Consider the following 21,303-nt stretch of genomic DNA (forward strand, 5'->3'; position numbering starts at 1 on the left):
GGCTAATAAATTCAATGTATGCAAGGGGCCATATATGCTGGTAAGCAACTAGGCCAATGAACTTGGATACTCAACTATATTTTGGCAATAATAGAAAGAGATCTAGAATATGCAGCATTACAAAGAGCTTTGATTACTCTGTGTGTTGATATTGTACAGATGGATATTAAAGTGAACCCTATGATCATAAAGCAGAATAACATACTTTTTGATATGTTGTTTTAGCTGTGTGAGCATATTCTTGGTCTTGCAGTACTTTTTGTGTATCAGCATTGAGAGCCTCTAGCTGCTTTATCAGCTCAGCCTGCTGTGTTGTATCTTCAATGTTTTGTCTGTAAAGATTCTGTGGCTCTTCTAACTCCTTCCTGTGCAAAACAAGCAGTAAAGAGAAATTAAGAAAAAGAACAATGCCCTCTGTTAAAAAATTGTATGCAAATAATTTTAATTGTAGATAATGAGCTTCCTATCTTCATTTATTTTTCTGTCAACTGTTTTACAAACACTGTAAATTACATATTAAATATTTATCATACACTTTTGAGAAATACCTACAAATCAGTTAACTTTCAAAATGGAATGCCTATTTCCCTGTAATGCTTTAACTGCTCTAAAATGAATGAATTTTCACTATCTTTTTCTAATCAATATTCAGTTAACTCTTTAGCAGTGTCAAAATGTAAAATATGTAGAATACATCAACTGTAAACAGTTTAGGCTTTTTTTTGCTTAGAACAATCAGAAAAAGATAAAACTTTTTTTCTGAATTTGCAGAGTATATGTGAAGCAAGCTTTTTTTCTGAAATGCATCAACTCCCTAGACACATGAATATGTTTGCTGATAAATTACTTTTTGTCTGCAGGTATGGCATACTGCAACAACCATTAAAAAAGTAAGCAAAAACTTTGGTGCATATTATATAACATAATAAAAGCCCTATAAAAACAATAATAGGAATGGTGTTATAATGCAGCCATAGGATAGAACTAGTATAATCAGCTTTCTTGACAATTTTACTGTACTGATAGATTTTCTAAATTAAGATCAAAGTACAGTAACACTTACAATAAACAATGATTAAAACTTCAAATATTTTCTGTAACATATATTAAAAGTACAGATGACTCTATTAATCCCTGTTTCTATATTTTCTACTTAATTCCCTTTTATTTAATAAGCACATTTCACACTAATATTACACAGAGATACCAAAATATATATTTAGCACTCCAACTAATTTTCTTCCTTACTTCTTCAAAGAATTGTCTGCATAACCTCTAACATATACATAACATTTCTGTGACTTGAATTATCATTAACAGGAGTGATCATTGCATTTTTCTAATGCTTCTGGATATATTCAGACAAAGATTAGTGTACAAAAGGTAAGCAGCAATACCAACTTCATTGTCATCAATTTTAAGGGAAGTTCAAAAAAACTTTTTTATTAAAACATATGCCACTAATTAGGGTTTGTGACTAAACTATTATTCAATATAGATACATCTAAATAATTATGCAAGAATTTAAATTACATGTACAATACGACAGTCAGTTTTATTTTGTTAAGAAGCACCATTTTAGAAAGTATGCTAACAGAGCAACAAAGGATAACACTTAAGGACATGCTAACCATGCTTATTAGGACTTAATGTTAAGTCCTGCTGTTCTAAATGAATTGTGAAGTAGTTCCCCAAAGTTAACAAGGGCAGAGATACATTAAAGACTCCTGATGTAATGAAGTGCCACTGCAGTATGTAATGCATATGTACTAATTTAATTCCATTCAGAAGAATAGCAGCAGAAATACAGACACAGTGATATATAATATACATGTGTGTGTGTGTGTGTATATATGTGTATATATATATATTAGTGCTTTCTGACAGCTTTACAACAGGCTTCCAAAAAACCACTTCTTTTATTTCCCTGTGTACATATGGAAGAAAATACCACATCTTTTCACTGCAGACAGTGAAAACACAGATTATATTAATTTTGCACAGGTTCTCCAATCAGATCTTCATTTTATTGCAAGAGAAAAACATGGGATAATGTTGAATCCTCAAGACCAGTCTGCTGTATTGCTACTCTTTAATTTGTATGCAAACATCAGTGCAGTTATCTGTGTCTGTCACCCGAGAATGCAGTATTATGTGTTCTCTAATGGTCTGCCCACAAAGTGTATTAAGGTCAATGGGAATCTTATTTGTTGACTTTATCAGACTTCCAGTTATATCCTTAAGGAGAGGTGGTGGGAGGGGGAAACTAAGTCTTGCAGCCACACGAGAACAGCAGAGTCAGAACATACTAACATGTTTGCTTATGTTAAATTCAAGGCTTTTTAAGTGTAAGAAAACTCAGTTACAGTTCCATTACAATGCATATTAAAAATCAAACTTTATTTATTCATACTTCTACTTAACTTGCTTTTGTCTTTAGTGAATGCACTATTTTTGCATAAATAAATCACTGCAAATCAATGGGGGAGCCTTCTTTTACTTCACTTTTATAGACCAATATGGAAATTATGGTAACCTTACCAGGCACTATTCAGTATCAATGTGCAATACAAATAAATGCACATAAATAAGCACCTTTGATAATAGATGAACCAAATCAATGAGGGGAGCTTTAAACTAGAAATGGCAGGGATCAAAGTTGTTGATGAAATGACAAGTGAGGGAGTTGTGGCCTGGACTGGCAGGCAAAAGCGGACAGATAGACATGGACAGAAAAGATCTTGTGATTAGCAGCAGAATGTTCAGGGAGAATGTTCATTTTATATACATAAATAACAGAGTGTTCACTGTATGAGGGAGGTTCTTAAGAGTCTTCCTGATGACAGGAGAAATGGGTGATGGTGTCTTCACAAACAACTCAATCTGAAAAAAACCAGTCAAGTTCTGGAGAAATGGGTGTGGAGGCCTTCACAAATATCAAGCCATGCAAGTTTGTTGCAGAACCGAGTTCAGGCTGAACTTCAGGGACAAATGTGCAGGCTTAATAGACTTATGAATATTAACTTCTCCAGCCAGGCTGGGCTTAAAGCTAATTTAAAGGCCTTGCACTGCATGATGGAAGTAGGGGGGATACATCTTACAGGGGGAATATGTAGTAGGTGATTCAGGAAGGCCAATGGGGAAAGGAGGATGGCAAAATGCAGTCACGAGTTTAGGATAAAAGGAGGCCATGTCTTCCAAAAACCTGACAGACAGCATAGGGATATGGCCTAGTGGACTCTCTGCCTTTATTCAAATGAAGTTGATTCTTGCAGGACTCCTCTGTCTCCTTTGCAGAAACTAGCCTTTTACAGCATGATTTTCCATGCAGTGGGATATAAGCACAACCAGGTGCCTATCTGAAGCTGCTGTTCAAATGGATACAGCACATCTCCATGGAAGAAAATGGGAGCAATGGGAGATCTGTCTGCACCTGCTGCACTCAGTGGGATCACACAGACAAGCACATGACTGAAGCACTGGATACAGGCTCTTTAGGAAGGCCTATGTTCAAAAAGAAGGTTCTGGGAAACTAGAGCAGTTAACTACATCTAAGTCTGTAGGAAGGCAATGGACCACATAATGGAGAAGATGATCACTGGGAGTCGTAAGAGGAAATAATATTTATAGATTCATAGAATATTCTTAGCTGGAAAGGGACCACAATGATCCTCAAGTACAACTTTTAAGTAAATGGTTCATACAGGGACTGAAACCACAGCCTTGATGTTATTAGCACCATGCTCTAACCAACTGGTCTGGCAGCCTTCTCTGAGGGAATTACTATCTCAGTGGATAAGGGGTGAGCACAGGATGTTCCTCTTTTTGATTGTAGTAAGACTTTTGACAAAGTCTCCCAAAAATACTATAGACAGACTGATAAGGTATACAATAGATAAGTGGACAGCAAAGTTCCCTTGAACTGGTAGAACTACAGGGTTTGAAGAGTTTTGATCAATGACGCCAAGTCCATTTCAAGGCCAGGCACTAAAGGAGTAGCCTAGAGGCAAACATCAGGGCTACCACTTTTCAACATCATCATTAATGACCCAGACAATGGGACAGAATGTACCATGGCAACTTTGCTAAACGCACAAAGAAGAGGCATGATGCAACAGATGTTTGCGCTGCCATTGACAGGGACCTTGACAGACCAGACAAACTGTCTGGACAGGAACCTCATGAAGCTCAACAAAGACAAGTATAAAATTACTGCCCCAGGAGGTAATAATGCTGTGCAAAAGCACAATCTGGGAACAGACATGCTGGAAAGCACCTTGTCAGAAAATGCCCTGGGGATCCTGGTGGACACCTGAGTGGCTATCAGATAGTAATGTGGCCTTGTGCCAAACGCCAATGACATCCTGAGCTGGGCAGAGGATAGTGGTGCCAGCAGAGAAAGGGAGATGATCCTTCCCCTCTAGTCAGAAGTTTTAAGACACATCTTGATGCTGTGTCCAGTTCTGGGCTCCCCAGTACAAGAGAAACATGGCTGGAGAGAGCCAACAAAGGGCCACAGAGATAATCTAAGTATTGCAGCATCTGCTGTACATAGCCTGGGAAAGCGTGGTCTGCTCAGCCTGCAGAAGGGGTAGTTCAGTGACAACTGAACTACCAACATCTATAAATACCTGATGGCAATCTAGAAAGAAGATGCAGATGGATTCTTGTAGGTGGTGATCAGTGACAGGAAAAGAGACAATGAGTACCAATAAAAACCAGATGAAATTTCAGCGAAATATAGTAAAAATATCCACTAAAAATGACCAAACACTGGAAAAGCCAACTCAGAGAGGTTGCAGAGTCTCCATTCTTGGACATACCCAGTTTGGACACAGTACTGGGCAGCCTGCTGTTACTAGCTGGAACAGAGGGCTGGATCTACTGGAGGAGAGTACTACATCATCTCCAGAGGTGTCTGCCAGTTTCAGCCTCTCAGTGGTTCTCTGTGATTCTGTTACTAATTTGTTTGTCCTGTGCTCAGAGTATTCAAAATCAACCTCAAAATATTTATTAACATGCTTACTCTAAGCAGCAAACAATAAACACTCTACAAGATAGGCACATCTGTCACTGCAGCAAGATAAGCATGTCAAGTCCTCAGAAAAATTATTATCTTGGGTGAGCAAGTAAGAGAAGAAATAACCAAAACTCACTAACTGAATGTAACCAGTATAACAAGTGGCATTTAACATATAAGAGCCATTACCCACACTATAAACAGGCATCTATACATACATACCAGATATAAAAAAAGATATACATCTACATTTGAAATATATAAATTATACTTAAGCATGTACATACATAGATACATACAGATATACATATACAAATATAAGCACATGATGATAAAATGTTTCAACATACTATACACTTTAAAGAAATACAATTTTAAGAAAAAGTCACCATGAGCAACAGTAATTGAAAAAAACTGTCAGCTAAGACCCAAACTGCAGCACTTAAGTATACTTTTTTCCATGACCCTAAACCTCCCAAAAACTAACACACTATGATACACTAAGAGCTTTTAACTTTTTTAAGAGCAAAGTCAGCAGGTAGTACTGAGAATTAAAAAAAAAAAACAAACAACTCTCTGTCTCTAACCACATACCTTAAAAATACAATAGAAAATTAAGAAATTTACAGGAAGTGACCTGCACTCTTCAAGCAAAAAGGAAGAGTGTGCTATGAAAAATAGTCTGGTTTTTCTCACATCAAAATAGAAGAGCATTACTAAATTATTTCAATACCTGAAGTAAGACTGTTGGTATAGTAGCCTTAGTAGACTTTGCTTTCAGCATTGCAAGGCTGATGCTACGTGAAGACACCACAAAGCAGACAGCAGCACAACCCAAACATCTGACATCTTACCCAACTGGTAACAATATTTAAGTCACTAATATTGCTTAGGGTAGAGACAACTCTGGTGCTCACAGACATTTCCTCCTATCCTTAAAACATAAGATTAAATAAAACCTTTCTGTCCTGGGTGGGGCAAGGGGCCTTGTATGCCCCTACCAATGGTTTTACAGTAACCTCTAGCTTCTCAGAGATGTAAATGAAATTAATAGCTATTGCCATTCCACATGCTATATAACCTTGCTACAAACAGAATTAAGAACCCACACCACCACAATTCTGGTGAATATACTTGGACTTTGAGCTCAGCTGCCCCTGTTACCAAGGGAATACAAGATGGTTTGGGGTAATTCAAGAAATCTTTAGATTCCATTACCTGTAGTCTAAAAACACAGCACAGTGACAGGTCCTATAGATTATGACTTCTTGTGGAAATGGCATAAATACTACAAAATGGTTTTCAGCTCACAGCAAAGAATAACCCGAAAAATCCAATAGCAGCAAAACAAGATTTGAGTAAAAATCTGACTGCCTCATAATTTACAGCACACAAATTAACACCAACTACATTGGAAGAGGTGGTGGACAGGGTGGGGGCACAGAGGGTGAGGGAGTAAAAACAGGAACGTTGTTAGAGAAAAAAATAGTTGGAAAATCATCAGGGATAGATTTGGACTAGATACAAATAAAAGGAATGAAGTCATGGCCCATATTTCCACTAGAAACACTGGAGCAAGAAATTAAAATTAATTTTAGAATATATTTTACTATATTTGCAAACACTTTAATATTTCCTGGATACTTGTGACAGCAAGGCTCAAGCCTCAGTGAGTCAAGCAGACCTCTCTAGTTTGATGTTCAGTGCTCCACTGTGTTCTGTGTCAGAGAACAAAGCTCTAGACCCTGGTATTTAGTGTAATTTTAAAGCAAAAATCATCAAACTTGAAAACATGAAAATGAAAAGGTTATCATGGACTCTAAAGAGATACAGAAAACCTGTACTGAATGAAAACATGAAAAATATAACAAGAAAATGCATTTCACATGTAATTCGGAAGTATGAAAGTAAACCCAGTGAGGTGAAGAGTACTTTGCAAAAATTAAGCCAAAAAAGAAAGGTAATGGCTTCTAGAAGACATTCACCATACAGAATGTATCTATAAATACTGTTTGTTCACTGGTCCTAGAAATTGTATCTTCCGCACCTCGAAACTATGTGGCAGACTTTTACTGACACACGGCAGTATTTTCAAGAGCACCTTGTTATTCTGTAGAACCAGAGGTGCACTGGAGTATTTCTTCAATGTTTGATCTCTGCTAATTTGCTGAAGATAACAATTCTCTTGATGTCTACAGACACACCTGTCACTAAAGGACACAAAATTATTCACACGACCACTCTCAGTGTCAGAACAAAACCCGTGACTTTATTCTCTGACTCCAGTATTTATAGATTCTCAACAATGACCAGGGATTGGATAATTAAGTTACCACCTTCCCAAGCATGCGAAATATCCATCAAAAGATGTTTCTTAGATGGAATGTGATAAACAACTTATTTTTACAGGACTTTAATGGGAAGGTAACTAAAACCATGAAAACATTATCAGAAGGCTTAATTTTCAGGGTGACACACACCTACTATTAAACTAAAAAACCTCTTGCCAACAAACTGACAGACATGCACAGTGCAGGAAGTTGTGAATGCACAAGACACAGAGCTCTAGTCCACTATGTACATATTGCCTTGGAGACTTCCTTCTCCAGCTGAACATAGCACCTAGTGTAAAAATTTTGGACACCATTACCAACGTGTCAGCAGATGTATTTTTCGAAATCTGCCTATGCTGTATATGAAAGGAAACACCAAATGAAGGAAGCCTTTCCTTTTTATTCCTTCTTGTTTCTAATGATTTCAGTTGTGTTCCTGCTCTGTTTTCACAGAATGATAGGGTGGGGAATGTAGGAAGGCAGCAAACAGGGAGACAGAGAACGGGGGAGAACAGACACATTTGCAAGACAGATTGTCTTTTTCAGGTCTAAAGCTTGAAACTGATGATGGGAAACTGAATATACTAGGGAGGATGGGGTATTTTTCACACTATTTGTCAAAGAATTTTCTGCCAGCATCAAATGACAACCAATCATTCAATGTGATACTTTCATAAGACTAAATTTTAAATGGATAAAAAAAAACCCCAAACAGTTAACATAAATAGAAAAAATTGAATGTTTTAATCATGAAGTCAACACAGTTGTAAGACTTTGGCCTAGAAAGATGAGTAGATGGAAAGACTTCATATTCTCCTCAGATTTTTCCTTTAACTGCAGAGTTGTTACTTTAACTTAAATGATTTTTTTTTTGACAAAGATTTGTATAATATTTTTTTTCATTGAAAAACAATAGAAATGTAATTATCTCTACATACTGACATCTCATGAAGATAAGGAGAAGTGTCAGTATTCTGTATTACAAAAGTACAAAATATTTGCAACTCTTAGTATGTATTGCTAACTGCTGAAACCATGAATTTTACATAATATAAGCTTAAGCCTTCTTTCTTCATAGCAGAAATGTCAAGAAATTTGTAGCTGAAGTTCATTGAGATTAGCAGACAGGCATTAGCAGACAATTAATTATCATGATACCAATCAAACATATACATACAGACATATGAAGTGTAAGTCACATACTAGTGATATCAAAAAATACTATTAATTATTGCAATACCAACAGGAGTCTAGGAAGGAAAATATTAAAGCCCACAAAAAACACCCATATGATTGCTTTACCAAACTATTTTCCATTAATTTAGAGGACTGGTTATATGGAAAAACATAGAAGAAGATTTCAACTTAAAATAAATATGGTATTCATCTCTTTATTACCGCATGTTCAGACCTTATGTTCAAAAATGTCCTTATTTTAATGAATTGTGCCAAATTCTAAGAGGTTGTTTAGCAATTAATAGAAAAGACTACATTTTGAGAAATTTGAAATTCAAAGATTTGGCCAATTCAGATTGCAATATCCTAAGCTGAAACCAGCAAGCAGTAACTTTGCAAACTTGATCACCTAAATGATTCTAAAATGTCTTCTTTGCTGTCCTCAGTCCTCATACATATATATTTTTCTGAGAATAATTTCAGGAGATAAATTCTATTAGTCTATTGCTGAATTTCTCAAATTCCACAGACTGCCTCTTTCAATACAATTTCCCAATAAACTTATGCATGTTTATTGACTTTTTAAAACCCAACTGGTATTATTCCTTTTAAACATGAAAATATTTTTTCTTGTAAAGACATCATATTTCTTATAGAGATTTCAACAAATAGACAATTTAGGTCAGATGCATCAGAAATCGTATTTCTTGGTTTTCAGTTTTGTTTTTTTTCCCAAAAAAACACTTAGATACTGACTCCTTACAGAGAGATTATTTGTGCTTGGAAAGTAAAGAGGAGTATCCTTACCAATGATTCCTACTTCCCATCAGCAGTTCTTTGGGCAAAACCACAATTTAAAGGAACATTGAAGGGAACACTATTTTTCTAATATAGGAATGAAACACTGTATGCTTCTGAAATTAAGAAGTCAAACAAGGACAATCTCCTGACAATCCACTGAGTTATCAATTATCTTCTGACATTACATTCATTCTGGGGAATTCAGTAGTCCTTTCAATTCGTATAATTCATTCTGTCCTTTAGTTTTTCCAAGACAGAAATAATGCAGCACTAATCTTACAGATTCGGTGTAAAAAAATAGTGTGTGAGACCTAAGATAAAGCTTAAACCACTGCACTTTAAACGTTTAGCACCATCCTATGTAGAATTCTGCTGACTTGTCAGATTTGACTCTAATTAAAAAGTTAAACTTAGGCTTAAAGCCTTTTCAAGTTTAGGCTGTTTAGTCTTTCTAATTAATGTTTATGTCACTAATTATAATGTTACTTTTTTACTTTCAGCAGAGATTGGTAGTTCTCTGGCCTAGTGCAAATTACAGAAGTGTAATTTCTTAAATCTATCACTACTCAAAAACAGGTAAGATATACAAAGAGTCAAAATGTATCAGAAAGTGCCTACATAAACTGGTAGACTTCCAAAAACCTTACCTCTTGTGAACAAAATGGTAAAACACACTGTTGCACAAAAGTATCTCTAATGCATGATACCATTTTGCAAATAGAACAACACTCTTTTTGAGAGGATTCAGACTTGAAGTTACTATGAAATACTTACTTAGCTCCAACCACATCACAATCATTTTGGAAAAGTTCTTCCTGTTTCACATCTACCTGAGATGGTAAGCTACTGCATATACTGTGTAAACTTTTTATTTTTTTCTCGTCTCTCCTAAATCAGTTTCCAAATTCTGCAAAGAAAGCATTTCAAATACATTAATGAAGAAAAAATAGTTAAAATCTACTATGCAAGTAATCTATGTATATAGATATATAGATGTGCCCATACATACATGCATACATTTATTGCAGTCTAAGCAAATGCATATTGTTATATGTGCATGTATAAAAAATGTTAAATACTAGAAAAAAGGTGTACTTGAAATTTTAGGTGACGACCTTTTCTTTACTCTAAGAAGTTTTCCTTAACTCAGTTGCTGGATGTGGAAGGAGGATCCTGAATCAAATCTTTGCAAAACAGCACTTCCCTATTTAACTACTAAACTGATTATACCTTGTTTCTTACGTAGACATCCCTAAAAAAAGCAGCTATGCATTCATTGCTTTAAGCTCTCACAAAAGTTTACAGTATTGTGTACATGAAGTAAGAATCATAGATACAGATTCATTTTTGAGACTGCTTGTTAAATCCATTCTTACTTGGCACTGCTAATTCAGTGCAAGGAACAGTTTCTTCAGGAAAAGAAACCGCATACAAGAAAATTTCTGAAAGTACACACTGAAAACAATGCAAACAAACAAGGTCTGCCTTTTACCATAAGCTCTACTGTTGAAATTAGTCAGCAAACTGCAAAGGTGTAGCCAGGAAACACAGCAGCAAGGCAGCTTACTCAAACAAGACTTCAATCTCCACCTTGCTAGACCTTGCAATAAGCCTTGCTAGAGTTCCCTCAGAAGAGCACATCAGTCCTTAGGAAACTTTGTATGATTATTCTCCCCAGAGTGCATTGAGGCAAGAATGGAAATATAAATATTACAGCAATATCTAGAACAGAATTTCAGATGGTGGCAACAGCCTTAGACCTGCTTTGGTATTAAGCTACTCACAGATGCAATCACTCATTCTCAGTAAGGCAAATATTCCAAGATTCATTAATAATTTAAAATAAAATCCTCCTCATAGAATATCATCCCTAATCTACTGCCAAAAGTATACTAGTTTTCCATTTACATACACACTTAGTTAAAGAAATAAGAAAATGCACATTTTTCCCTTTCAGAAATGATGCCTCAAATACTGTGGTTATCAAAATATTTCTATAACTGAAAAGTGAATAACGAATTTCTAAATAAATTCCTTAAAATTGCATAAAAATTTCTTATAGGTATTTAGATGTATCAGAAGTGTACTACAATCAAATTCCTTGAAATTGTACAAGAACTATCATGTCCTGTTAGTAATAGTAACATTGATGTAAGGAAATAGCAAAATCCACATGTGAATGAGGTAGGAAATTAATTTGTTTCCTGACAAGTATCAGGCTACATACCTGTTGTAGTCAAATGAGTCACAATTCAATGTCAAAGGCTAGGTAGAAAAATTTAATTTTTCCTTGAATAATGAAAAAATTCAAAATTATGAGAGACAGTTCACTATCAACACATATATTTTTTTAATTGTAATAAGGTATTTATAACTTGCAGACAAATAATTGTAGGGTTTCTCCTCAGTACTTTTTTCCTCTGCAGCTAAAGGTATTGAATATGTGAACAAAAATTGTAATAGTTCATATATTCTGTGAATAAATTCTATTTGCCTATTTCTAATACCACACTATAGAGTTGCAGGGTTTTCCATGGAAGAGATGAAAAAAATCTAACATTACCAATGCTTTAAATTCCCATCATCCATTGGAGAGTACAATACAAAGAATATGTAACACATTATTTTTTCACAGATACAACTTCAGAAGATGTATCTAACGAGAAAATTAAAAATCAGAAAAAAATATCTCTAAGTACTTTATTTGTGACATATCTGACTTCAAATAACTCAAAGGTTTCAAGTAAGAAATTAATCAGTTCAACCTTTTTGAACATATTTTGAAAGCTTGAGTTTTTTCGGAAGCATTACTGAAAGAGTAAAACATGAAAAAATGGAAAGGAAAAATTTGTTATACAAAATATTGAAATATTATATATTGATGTACAAAAGCTCAGCTGAATACTGACATCTAAAATAGAATCCTAGAATGTTTTGGATTAGGAAGGATCTGAAAGGTCATTTAGTTCCAACCCCCCCTGCCATGGGCAGGGATATCTCCCTACTAAGTCAGGATACTCAAGGCCTTGTCCAACCTGGTCTTGAACATTGCCAGGGTCAGGGCATCTGCCACCTCCCTGGGCAATCGGTTCCAGTGTCTCCTTATCCTCATAGTAAAGAATTGCTTCTTAATCTCTAACCTAAATTTCTCCTACAATTTGTATTCACTCCTCCTTGTCCTATCACCACAGTTCCTGACAAAGAGTCCTCCTGTTTCACTGTGGGCCCTGGTCAGATCCTGGAAGGTTGTTCCACAGGAATTTCTCTTCCTCAGGCTGGACAGCCACAACCTGTCTTTGTAGGGAAGGTGGTCCAGTCTGTCTTTGTAGGGAAGGTGGTCCAGTGTGCTCATGGCCCTCCTCCAGACTTGCTGCAGGAGTACCACATCCTTCTCATGTTAGGAGTACCAGAACTATACAGGGCACTCCTGGTGGGGTCTCACAAGGGCCCAGCAGAGGGGGAAAATCACCTCCTTTGGCCTGCTGACGCACCTCTTTCAATGCAGCTCATGACACGGATCTCTGGGCTGCAGCTGCACGTTGCTGGCTCATGTTGAGTTTTCATCAACATCATATTTTTGACCAGGAAGTAACCTATAATATTTTACACTCAATTTCTGAGCATATGCACTTTTAATATCATACGGAATGTATCACATTCCCTTGTTGATACAGTAGTCAAAAAATTTAATGCGTAAACATGCTAGGCAAATTTGTGAAAATTTACCTAGCACAAACACTCCTAATCTGGGTTTTTAAATTACAGTCCATTTCAATGGACAATATTTAAAATACAGGCTTTTTAAAGCAAATTTTTTTTTAAAAAAAGCACCACTTAAAATAGTCAAGGCATCAAATAATTCAGTTATATGAGAGAGAAAAATGCATATTTATAGATGGCACAATACAAGACAGCAAGAAAAGGTGAATTTAAAAGAGCTTCAAACATGAAAAGCATAAAAAAAACAAGGCATGAGGAAGCACAGTTATGCCCATTATGGAGTCACTATGAATTAACACCACAGTTTTGTTATTTATAGCTTCAAACCCTTTGAAAGTCACTTTCAAAGACAGTAGCTTTGTTTTCATGTTTTTTCCTATTATATATTATGACAGAAGTGAGAGTAATTTTTCAAGGTCCCATCTCAATAAAATTCTCATTTTTCAGTGGAACTAAATCCAGGCTCCTCTTGAGAGAGATGGCTGTTTCTTTGGAAGTTCTGACCTTCAGACTTCAGAAACTTCAAAAAGTACTGTGTTAACTAGGAATTAACAAAAATAAACAAACAACTCACCAGTAAGTAATTCCACTATCTTTTACTTCACCTCCACTTAAAATCTGCCAGTCTGACATTTTTTCATCTACATACAAAGCCTTTTGTGACTTGAGTTTGGGGAAAAATACATTCATCTTGATATTAAACAATAGCTTAAGTAACCTCCACCTAAAGAACAACCAAATAAATAAGTAATTGATATTTAGATAGGGAGACAAGCTGGCTGATAGACAACTTTTCCATTTGTTCACTTTTAGGACATATAGAAAACTGATATATAAGCTCTGGGAAGCACAAAAGAAGCACAAAAAGTTCTCAAGAACTACTTTAGGTGGAAAGCAAAGACTTAATCAACTTCCTGTACACTCTACGTAATTTATATGAAGGTAGATACAGAAAAGACAGACAATAAAACACTGTTGTCAGCTTTTTAGCCATCTTTTCAGGTATCCTCCTGTTAACCTGTCTCACTCTGATTTCAGCTAATACAACAAAACTTTAAAGAACAAATGTTCCATAGCAGCTTTTCCTTTCTCTCAATTTGAAGAAGTTGAATTTTATACCTGGTTATATTAGGTTACAATAGCAACCAGCCATTGAAAGGGAAAAGTGACAATTTTCTTCAATGGAAATGGTTTGAAGATGGGAAAAAAATAAAATAAAATGGCTAATAACACTTCAGCCTTTGCCCAGGTGACCACTTTTCCAAAGAAGTAATCAGTAATTAAGATCTCACATTTTTACCATCTAATACATATTTTAAAGGCAATGTTGGGCTAGCTTATTTTGATAAGGATTAATTTTATTCTTTCAAACACAGGAGACTAACATAGATAACATCTGTATACAACAAATCATTAAGATTCTTAAATGGCATTTTTATTACTGAAAAACATGTACAAAAGGATGCTGATTCAACTCCCAAATTAAAGGGTGAGAGGCAGCCAACATTCTCAGCACCCCTAGATGCAGTTCATTTCAGGTTGTCCCAATGGATGTATACTAGTCAAGTTCTCTCAGGTATCTTCCAACACATCCACTCTTAGTATGTCACACTGAAGTCTGTCTCTAGGCAGAAACTTTTGGGGACACCTTGGATAAGACTGAGGCAAAAACAATTATTTAGTACCTCTGCTGTATTTATTAACTTTTGTAATTAATTCACTGTTCCATTTCAGCACCAGGTCCCCATTTTCCTTGTTCAGCCTTTCACTGAACAGTTCAAGAAATTCTGGTTGTATCAGTCATTATTTGCAACTCTCAATTGCAGGTAGGTCACTACCACCCTTCAGTGTCCAGACAATGTTTCTGAACTTCCCCTCTACAGCTTTCCTCATTTCCACATCCTGAATACTGTTTTTCACCTGCAGCCTACACTGGAGTTCAGTGGTGAATTCCATTTAGTCAAGCTGATCTCCCGAGACATCCACTTTTTTTCCCAAGTGGACCATACCTGAGCTTGGAGGAAGCTTTCTTTAAAGACATGGTAGCCCTTCCTGAGCATTTTATTCTTCAAAACTGATTCTCACAGGATTCCACCTACAAGTTTCCTGAACAGCTGAAGACTCTGCTTCTTAACTCCAGGGCTGTACTGTGCTGCTTTCCTTCCATCATTGTCTCAAGGTCTTGGCCTCGACAACTTTATGGTCATTACAGCCAAGACTGCAACTGATTCTCATTTTCTTAACCTGTTCTTCCTAGTTTGTAAACAGCATATCCAACTTTATGACATCCCTGGCTGTCTCAGGCAACACTGATCCCAAGAAGTACCCTCTTTCACATTCACAAACTTGACCTGCTTGTAACACCCCTCTGAAAAACCAGCACTAATTCCCATCCGTACAATCGCCCAGCTCTTTCATCCATCAGCATGCCTCATCAGACGGGAAGACAGAGACATAAAAGTTACTCTGATTGTGTTCATTGAAGGGATGGGTAACAGATTTTTAATAACTTGTCCAATATTACAAGCACTAAATTTGGCAATTTAAAAATTATTTTAGCAGTTTGGAACACATTAGATTTTTTTCTACCAAGAATCAACAAATCATTTCTTGTCCTGGGAACTCTACAGTCCTTTAATCATAACCAGTCTGAAGAAGTTAAGTTGAAGGAACTTTACTTCAAATGTTAAAAATCTGAATTAAGCTCTTTCAACAGTTTCCATTACCAGAACAATCCAAAGCATCACCAAAATTGCTAGTACAAGAAAAAAAGGGCATTTCTGGGTGAGGTGTTAATTCCATAGTTATTGCAATGAATGTATTTCAATAATAAAAGAATACAGCATTGCAGTATACATTCATCATGTAAATAAAAATAATCCCATACCTAGATGTGTATATAAGCAGCTGTTGAATTAAGATAAGCCATGTTTGTGGCTCATTTATTAGAAAAATTTAAAAAACACTAGCCAATTTCCACCAGGAAAAAAGAAAAACTACCATTTAAATAAAAGCTACTCTGTAGTGTGTATTCAGTTATTTCCTTTCTTTGCTTTATCATAAACTATGAAAACAACTTTTTAATATATTGTAAGCAATAACAAGACACCTCACAGAACAGAGGGCCTTTGGAGGCTAGGACGCAATTTATTTGGAACTACATGTTCTTCCAAAACAACAAAGGTTAAGTCTACTGCAACAAGACTATAAGTAAGTAAATTACAAATCAAGAAAAAAAAATGTTGTAATACTTTTAAGCTTTTATTATTTCACACTCATATATACATATATATATATATGTATGTTATCTCAAAGTGCAGCATCTTTCATTTTTTTAATGATTACATTTTAAGATGACTATTTGAAGTCAGATTCCTGCTTTGCAGCATCAATTTTTAAAAAGCTGTGGGTCTTAAGTGATAGAATGTAAATGAATGCAAGTCCCCACTGGTAGATTTGAATATATAACTTGCTATGTAAAGAAAATAACTTGTAATGAAATGTCTGGAGAAGTTAATTCTCAAATAACATCCAGGAGTCCATTCCACTTCGTACCTCTATTCTGGCATCATTGCCAGATTTTTCTTTTTACCATTGTGCCTCCTGCTTCCTCAGTTTCTCCAGGTCACTTAGCAGGTCAGCACAGCATATATTTAATCCCTTATTTTCCTCCTCCAGGTTTTTTATAACCAGTCTGTTTTGCTCTTCCTTCTTCTGTGCACACTCCTCAGTGTCCTGTAGAACAGTACCACAAGGGCCGATAAACAAAAAAGTGAGAACTAATCAGCAAATATAAACTGTGCAGTTTTACCCTCACAGCAGCTTCTATATTTGATGGCCAAGGTCACCTGTGTACTTTTATTGGCCTCTTTCATGCAGGTGGAAGGGTCATATTTTTTAGCTGGATGACAGCTTTGATGAGTACACATTTGCAAAGAGCCCATTAATTGATCAAGCTGCCTTTGATGCTGTCCCCAGCTATTTTTGAGACCCACACAGACATATCCTCCCAGACCTCATCTTTATCAATTAATAATGCCAGTCCCATCAGAATCTAATTACAAGAAGCCACATCTTCACACTTCTACTTTCTTTGCTCCATTTCCATCATTAACTATTTATCTGAAAGTTATAAAGCTTGGATTCTTGGCTTTAAAGCATCTTTCTCAGTTGGTATGTGAGAAAACGGCAAGGTATAGCAAGGCCTAAGGCAATTTTTTCTCCAAGCTTGTCACTTTCTGTGCCACAAAGGCTGACACTGCTTAAAGAACTACTTCAAAGCTACAGTCTTATGAAACTATGTACAAGTCAATATACCTTAAGTTCTTGGCTTTTATCTTTAAATTTCCAGTTCAAGTTACCGAATTCATTCTTCAAACGGGCATTTTCCTCATCCACAGCACTTTTTCTCTGCATTAAGTTGTTTATCTCCTGCTGCTGTCCTGTGAGCCTCTATTTAAAAAAAAACCAAAAAAACCTGTTCTTAGACAAAAAAGCAAGCCCAAAAGAGCATGCATGTTCTATGTTTTAGGCCTACAAAATTTAACTATCTGACATATGAAGTTTTTAAAGCATTATTTTGATTCCACTAGCACTTTAATCATACTCAAAATTGAATGACTGTAAGATACAGTAATGCAAATGAGGAGCCAAATATCCTGCTGCTACCGAACAAAGAAGCCTATAAATGCAGAACTGAATGGAAATTACTCAGTGAAGCTTATGCAAAAACAGTTAGAATACTGTTTAACTTGCATTTCTAGCACATCAAAAATCAAGCCAGAGCTGAATTCAAAATTCTCCAGAATTTCCAGAATTTAGTAATTTTGAACAGTAAACAGAAACAACTATTGATCGCCGAAAATGATTATGATACAAAATATTTTTAAAGAGAATTAAGTCTGGCTGAATTTGCAGCTCAAGGAAAATAATACAACATTGCTCAACACAGACTATGGGTTACTTAACCCACATATAGAAAAATCTCTGCCATAAAACAAGAACTTCACATTTCTGTGATAATTTAATTTGATTTTCGTGACACTTGCATTAAATCAATGCCTATTTTTTCCAGGAGTCTGCTTTAATCCAACGTTCTGTTTTGTCCCATCTGTTTCTAAATCAAAAGGGTTTTAATCTATAATATTTTCCTAGCAGTGAATACTAGTGTACCACCATAACTGTGGCACAAAACTGAAGAAACTTTCATGTCAGTACTGAAGTATAACTGCTTTGCTTTTAATACATAAGCTAAAATGAAGCACATACAGAAACATAAAAAATCATCAACAAGACAATAATCATCTAGATTATTCTACATCTGATAATATATGTGAGAGTTTTCAGTGTCTAAAGCTTCCATATGGTTCATAAGTATGTCAGACATTAAAAAAGAATAAAGATACACTGAGTAAAGACACAGAAAACAGTACATTTGAAGTCACATTTCACCTTTCAAATGACAAAATATTTATTCTTTGGATATATTATTACATTTACAGAAATAAACTGTTGCTGGCAGAAATTATTTAGTTGTATCTTTAAAAAGGTATGTATTCACATTACTATGAAAAGCATCAGAAATTTTGGGTTTTACCCTCCCACTCCCCGGGTCCTCATGGAATTGGAGTAAGCAGCTCCTTAAGACTCCTTTGAGTCTTCCTTCTAGCTCATTACTACTTACTTAACATTTATTAAAAAAAAAAAAAAGTCTGTACTTGGAGATAGCCTTAAAACATCAGTAAAAATCTCACCTACCTGAGACTCATGGCTCTGAGCTAAAAGTTCACAAACACACATTTTTATAAAAGATCCAGCTCTTTAAGGCATCTAATTTCTGAGTACACAGGTACATCACACTACTACTTAGTTTCATTATACAATGTGCAGAAACTGGGAAGCATATGCGTATTTGTGAAGTGAAATCCGAGATATTTGGGTTCTGTTTTAAATGGGATGTTTTCCAGCAACTTAGAGAATAAATAGACAAGATGGTGCAAAAATACAACTAGCTGCTTCAAATGTTTGTTCTCAGATTAAGTTTCCAAGTAAAATAAACTACTTACTGTGAATATTCAGAACAATTACACAGGTTATCCTGAATCAGACTTGCACACTAATTACTTTTCTCCACAACTGAACTGTTAAACACTTTAAATCAATCAAAAGACAGATATACCCCATCAATCACTAAGCAGCAAACTCGCCTGAGTAATTTACAAAGTTCTCTACTACAGCAGTAGAGGAAACATTATCCAGGTGAGTTACACTTGCATGGAAAAAATCCTGTTATGTTTCAAAGCATTTTTCTGGGGTATCACTTTGCATACTCTTATCTTTTCCTCTAAATCAACTTTTACTCTCATATCTGCTTATTTCACATGCTTATAAAGAAGGAAAAAAAAACCAGAAGTATTACTCAGGAGCCATAACTGGGTAGAAATAAGGGTCATAAAAAGGAATTTCTGAGATACAGACAATTAAGGAAGTCTGCCCTTTCCTGTGCAGCTGTTTTCATACTTTGCTTCCTCAACCTATGTATTACTTTATATAATAGGAGAGTAAAGATTGATTTCTTACTGCAGAGAACACAAGCAGTGTTCCTATAAGACTACTCTAGTCTGGTAGGCAAGTGAAACAGCAAAGGAAAAAAAACATACCTGATCAACACACAGGGCAACCTCCTACATGAGGTTATTTTGACAGATTTCACTTGGTAAAACACCCATCAGGAATTCATCTATTCCCATAGTATCTACTGATTTTTGTCTAGATACTATAAAGACAGTCTGACACTACACAAGAACAATCTCAACTTACACTTTGAGTCAACTCAGTCATACTTGTTTGAATACAACAGGGCAAAAGCAATGTTTGACAGCTTGGTGGTCAAGAACCATAAAAAACTCGCATGCAACTAAGGCATCTAAAGCACACTTCAACAATCTTCCAAGAAAGAAAACTATTCTAAAGTGAATTTGCCCCAGTGAAAACCAAAAGAAACTGATTTTACCCGTCTGTTTAGCTGGGAAGAATCAAAGAGTATCCCCTGTATACTGCTGGAGCCTAGAGTGCTCGAGGCAACAGTAGATAGAAAGAAACACAGTGACCTAGTGGAACAGACCTTTTGATGTCTCAGAGGGCTGTCATTCCCAAATTCATTTTCATCCTTTCCTATGGCATCTCTTTACCTACAGCACAATACAGTTTTTTTTTCTTCTGTAATACATTGTTTATTGGCAAATACTATTTATTTTTTACAGACCTTCATATTAATCTGAAGAGGAAGCAAAATCACATACCAAGTCTAACTGAGAAAAGCTGCTGTGAAAACTACAGATCAAAACTGAAAGGTGACAATAGCCCTTTATTGTCTTAGTGCTGAACACATCAATCTGTTCATGGCAGTAGAATGTTAAAATTATCTGCCCACATTTCATGTGAATAGACATAAATAAAAGGTTTTAAATTAAAACATCATTTTTACCCACTGTGAATTTAGACAGTATAGTACTGTATGGAGACAGTGAAAGTGGTGACAAAAGCAACTCTTCAATGATTCTGATTCCAAAAAAAAGTGAGTTAGGATACAACTACCAGAAGTTTCATACTGTTTGATATTGCAGATATCATCACTGAAATTCAAGTCTTTAGTGAAATATTTTTTAATCTGCTACATAAAAAGCTTGTGGAAAGAACAATAAAACAACAGCTGTACATGTTATTATTGCATTAAGTGCTTTCCAAATTTTCATATTTTGGGGGCCATGGCAAAAAGAAGTTGGAAAAATCAACTCCTAATTTTGCATTTTGAAATCAATCACACTGCACTACTAAATCAGTACTGCATAACTGCCTCTCTACAGGTTCATTAAACATAAGTAAGAGTGGGTTTTATTTCATGTTAAGAAGTTATCTCAAACTGGAATAAAAATAATCTAGCAGAAACACAAAACTGAAATATCCTTCAATGTTGCTGCTAATAGAGAAATGCAAAAACACACTGGGTGCTGAAGCACTTAATGAAAACATTAAAATCTATGCACCACAATATTAAAGGAGTCCATCTATGAATGCAACAAAGGGGTATGCATTTGATTTCTACCACCAAAAATATGAGGGTAAAAATAAATATTAATTCTGGGCTTTCTTCATTGCATTCTTTGTCAGAAGTTTTCACTGTACAGTAGTCCACTTCTAATATAGCACATGGAAAAAAAGTTAAAATGAACACAAACTGATGAAAAATTGAAG

At 35.5% G+C, this 21,303-nt stretch overlaps 1 protein-coding gene across 1 annotated transcript in view; it reads right to left on the bottom strand.

Moving 5' to 3' along the window:
• CNTLN (centlein) overlaps positions 1-21,303 on the bottom strand; it is a 197,961-nt gene that overhangs the window by 128,470 nt on the left and 48,188 nt on the right. The window contains 5 exon segments of the mRNA XM_088054637.1: positions 194-365; positions 10,105-10,207; positions 10,210-10,237; positions 16,606-16,785; positions 17,368-17,502. Coding sequence (XP_087910763.1) covers positions 194-365; positions 10,105-10,207; positions 10,210-10,237; positions 16,606-16,785; positions 17,368-17,502 — 618 coding nt within the window.

The sequence above is a fragment of the Pseudopodoces humilis genome, chromosome 4, assembly GCF_049639895.1.
Source record: "Pseudopodoces humilis isolate 2021_Gansu_Grassland_sample_001 chromosome 4, ASM4963989v1, whole genome shotgun sequence".
Classification (NCBI taxonomy): domain Eukaryota; kingdom Metazoa; phylum Chordata; class Aves; order Passeriformes; family Paridae; genus Pseudopodoces; species Pseudopodoces humilis.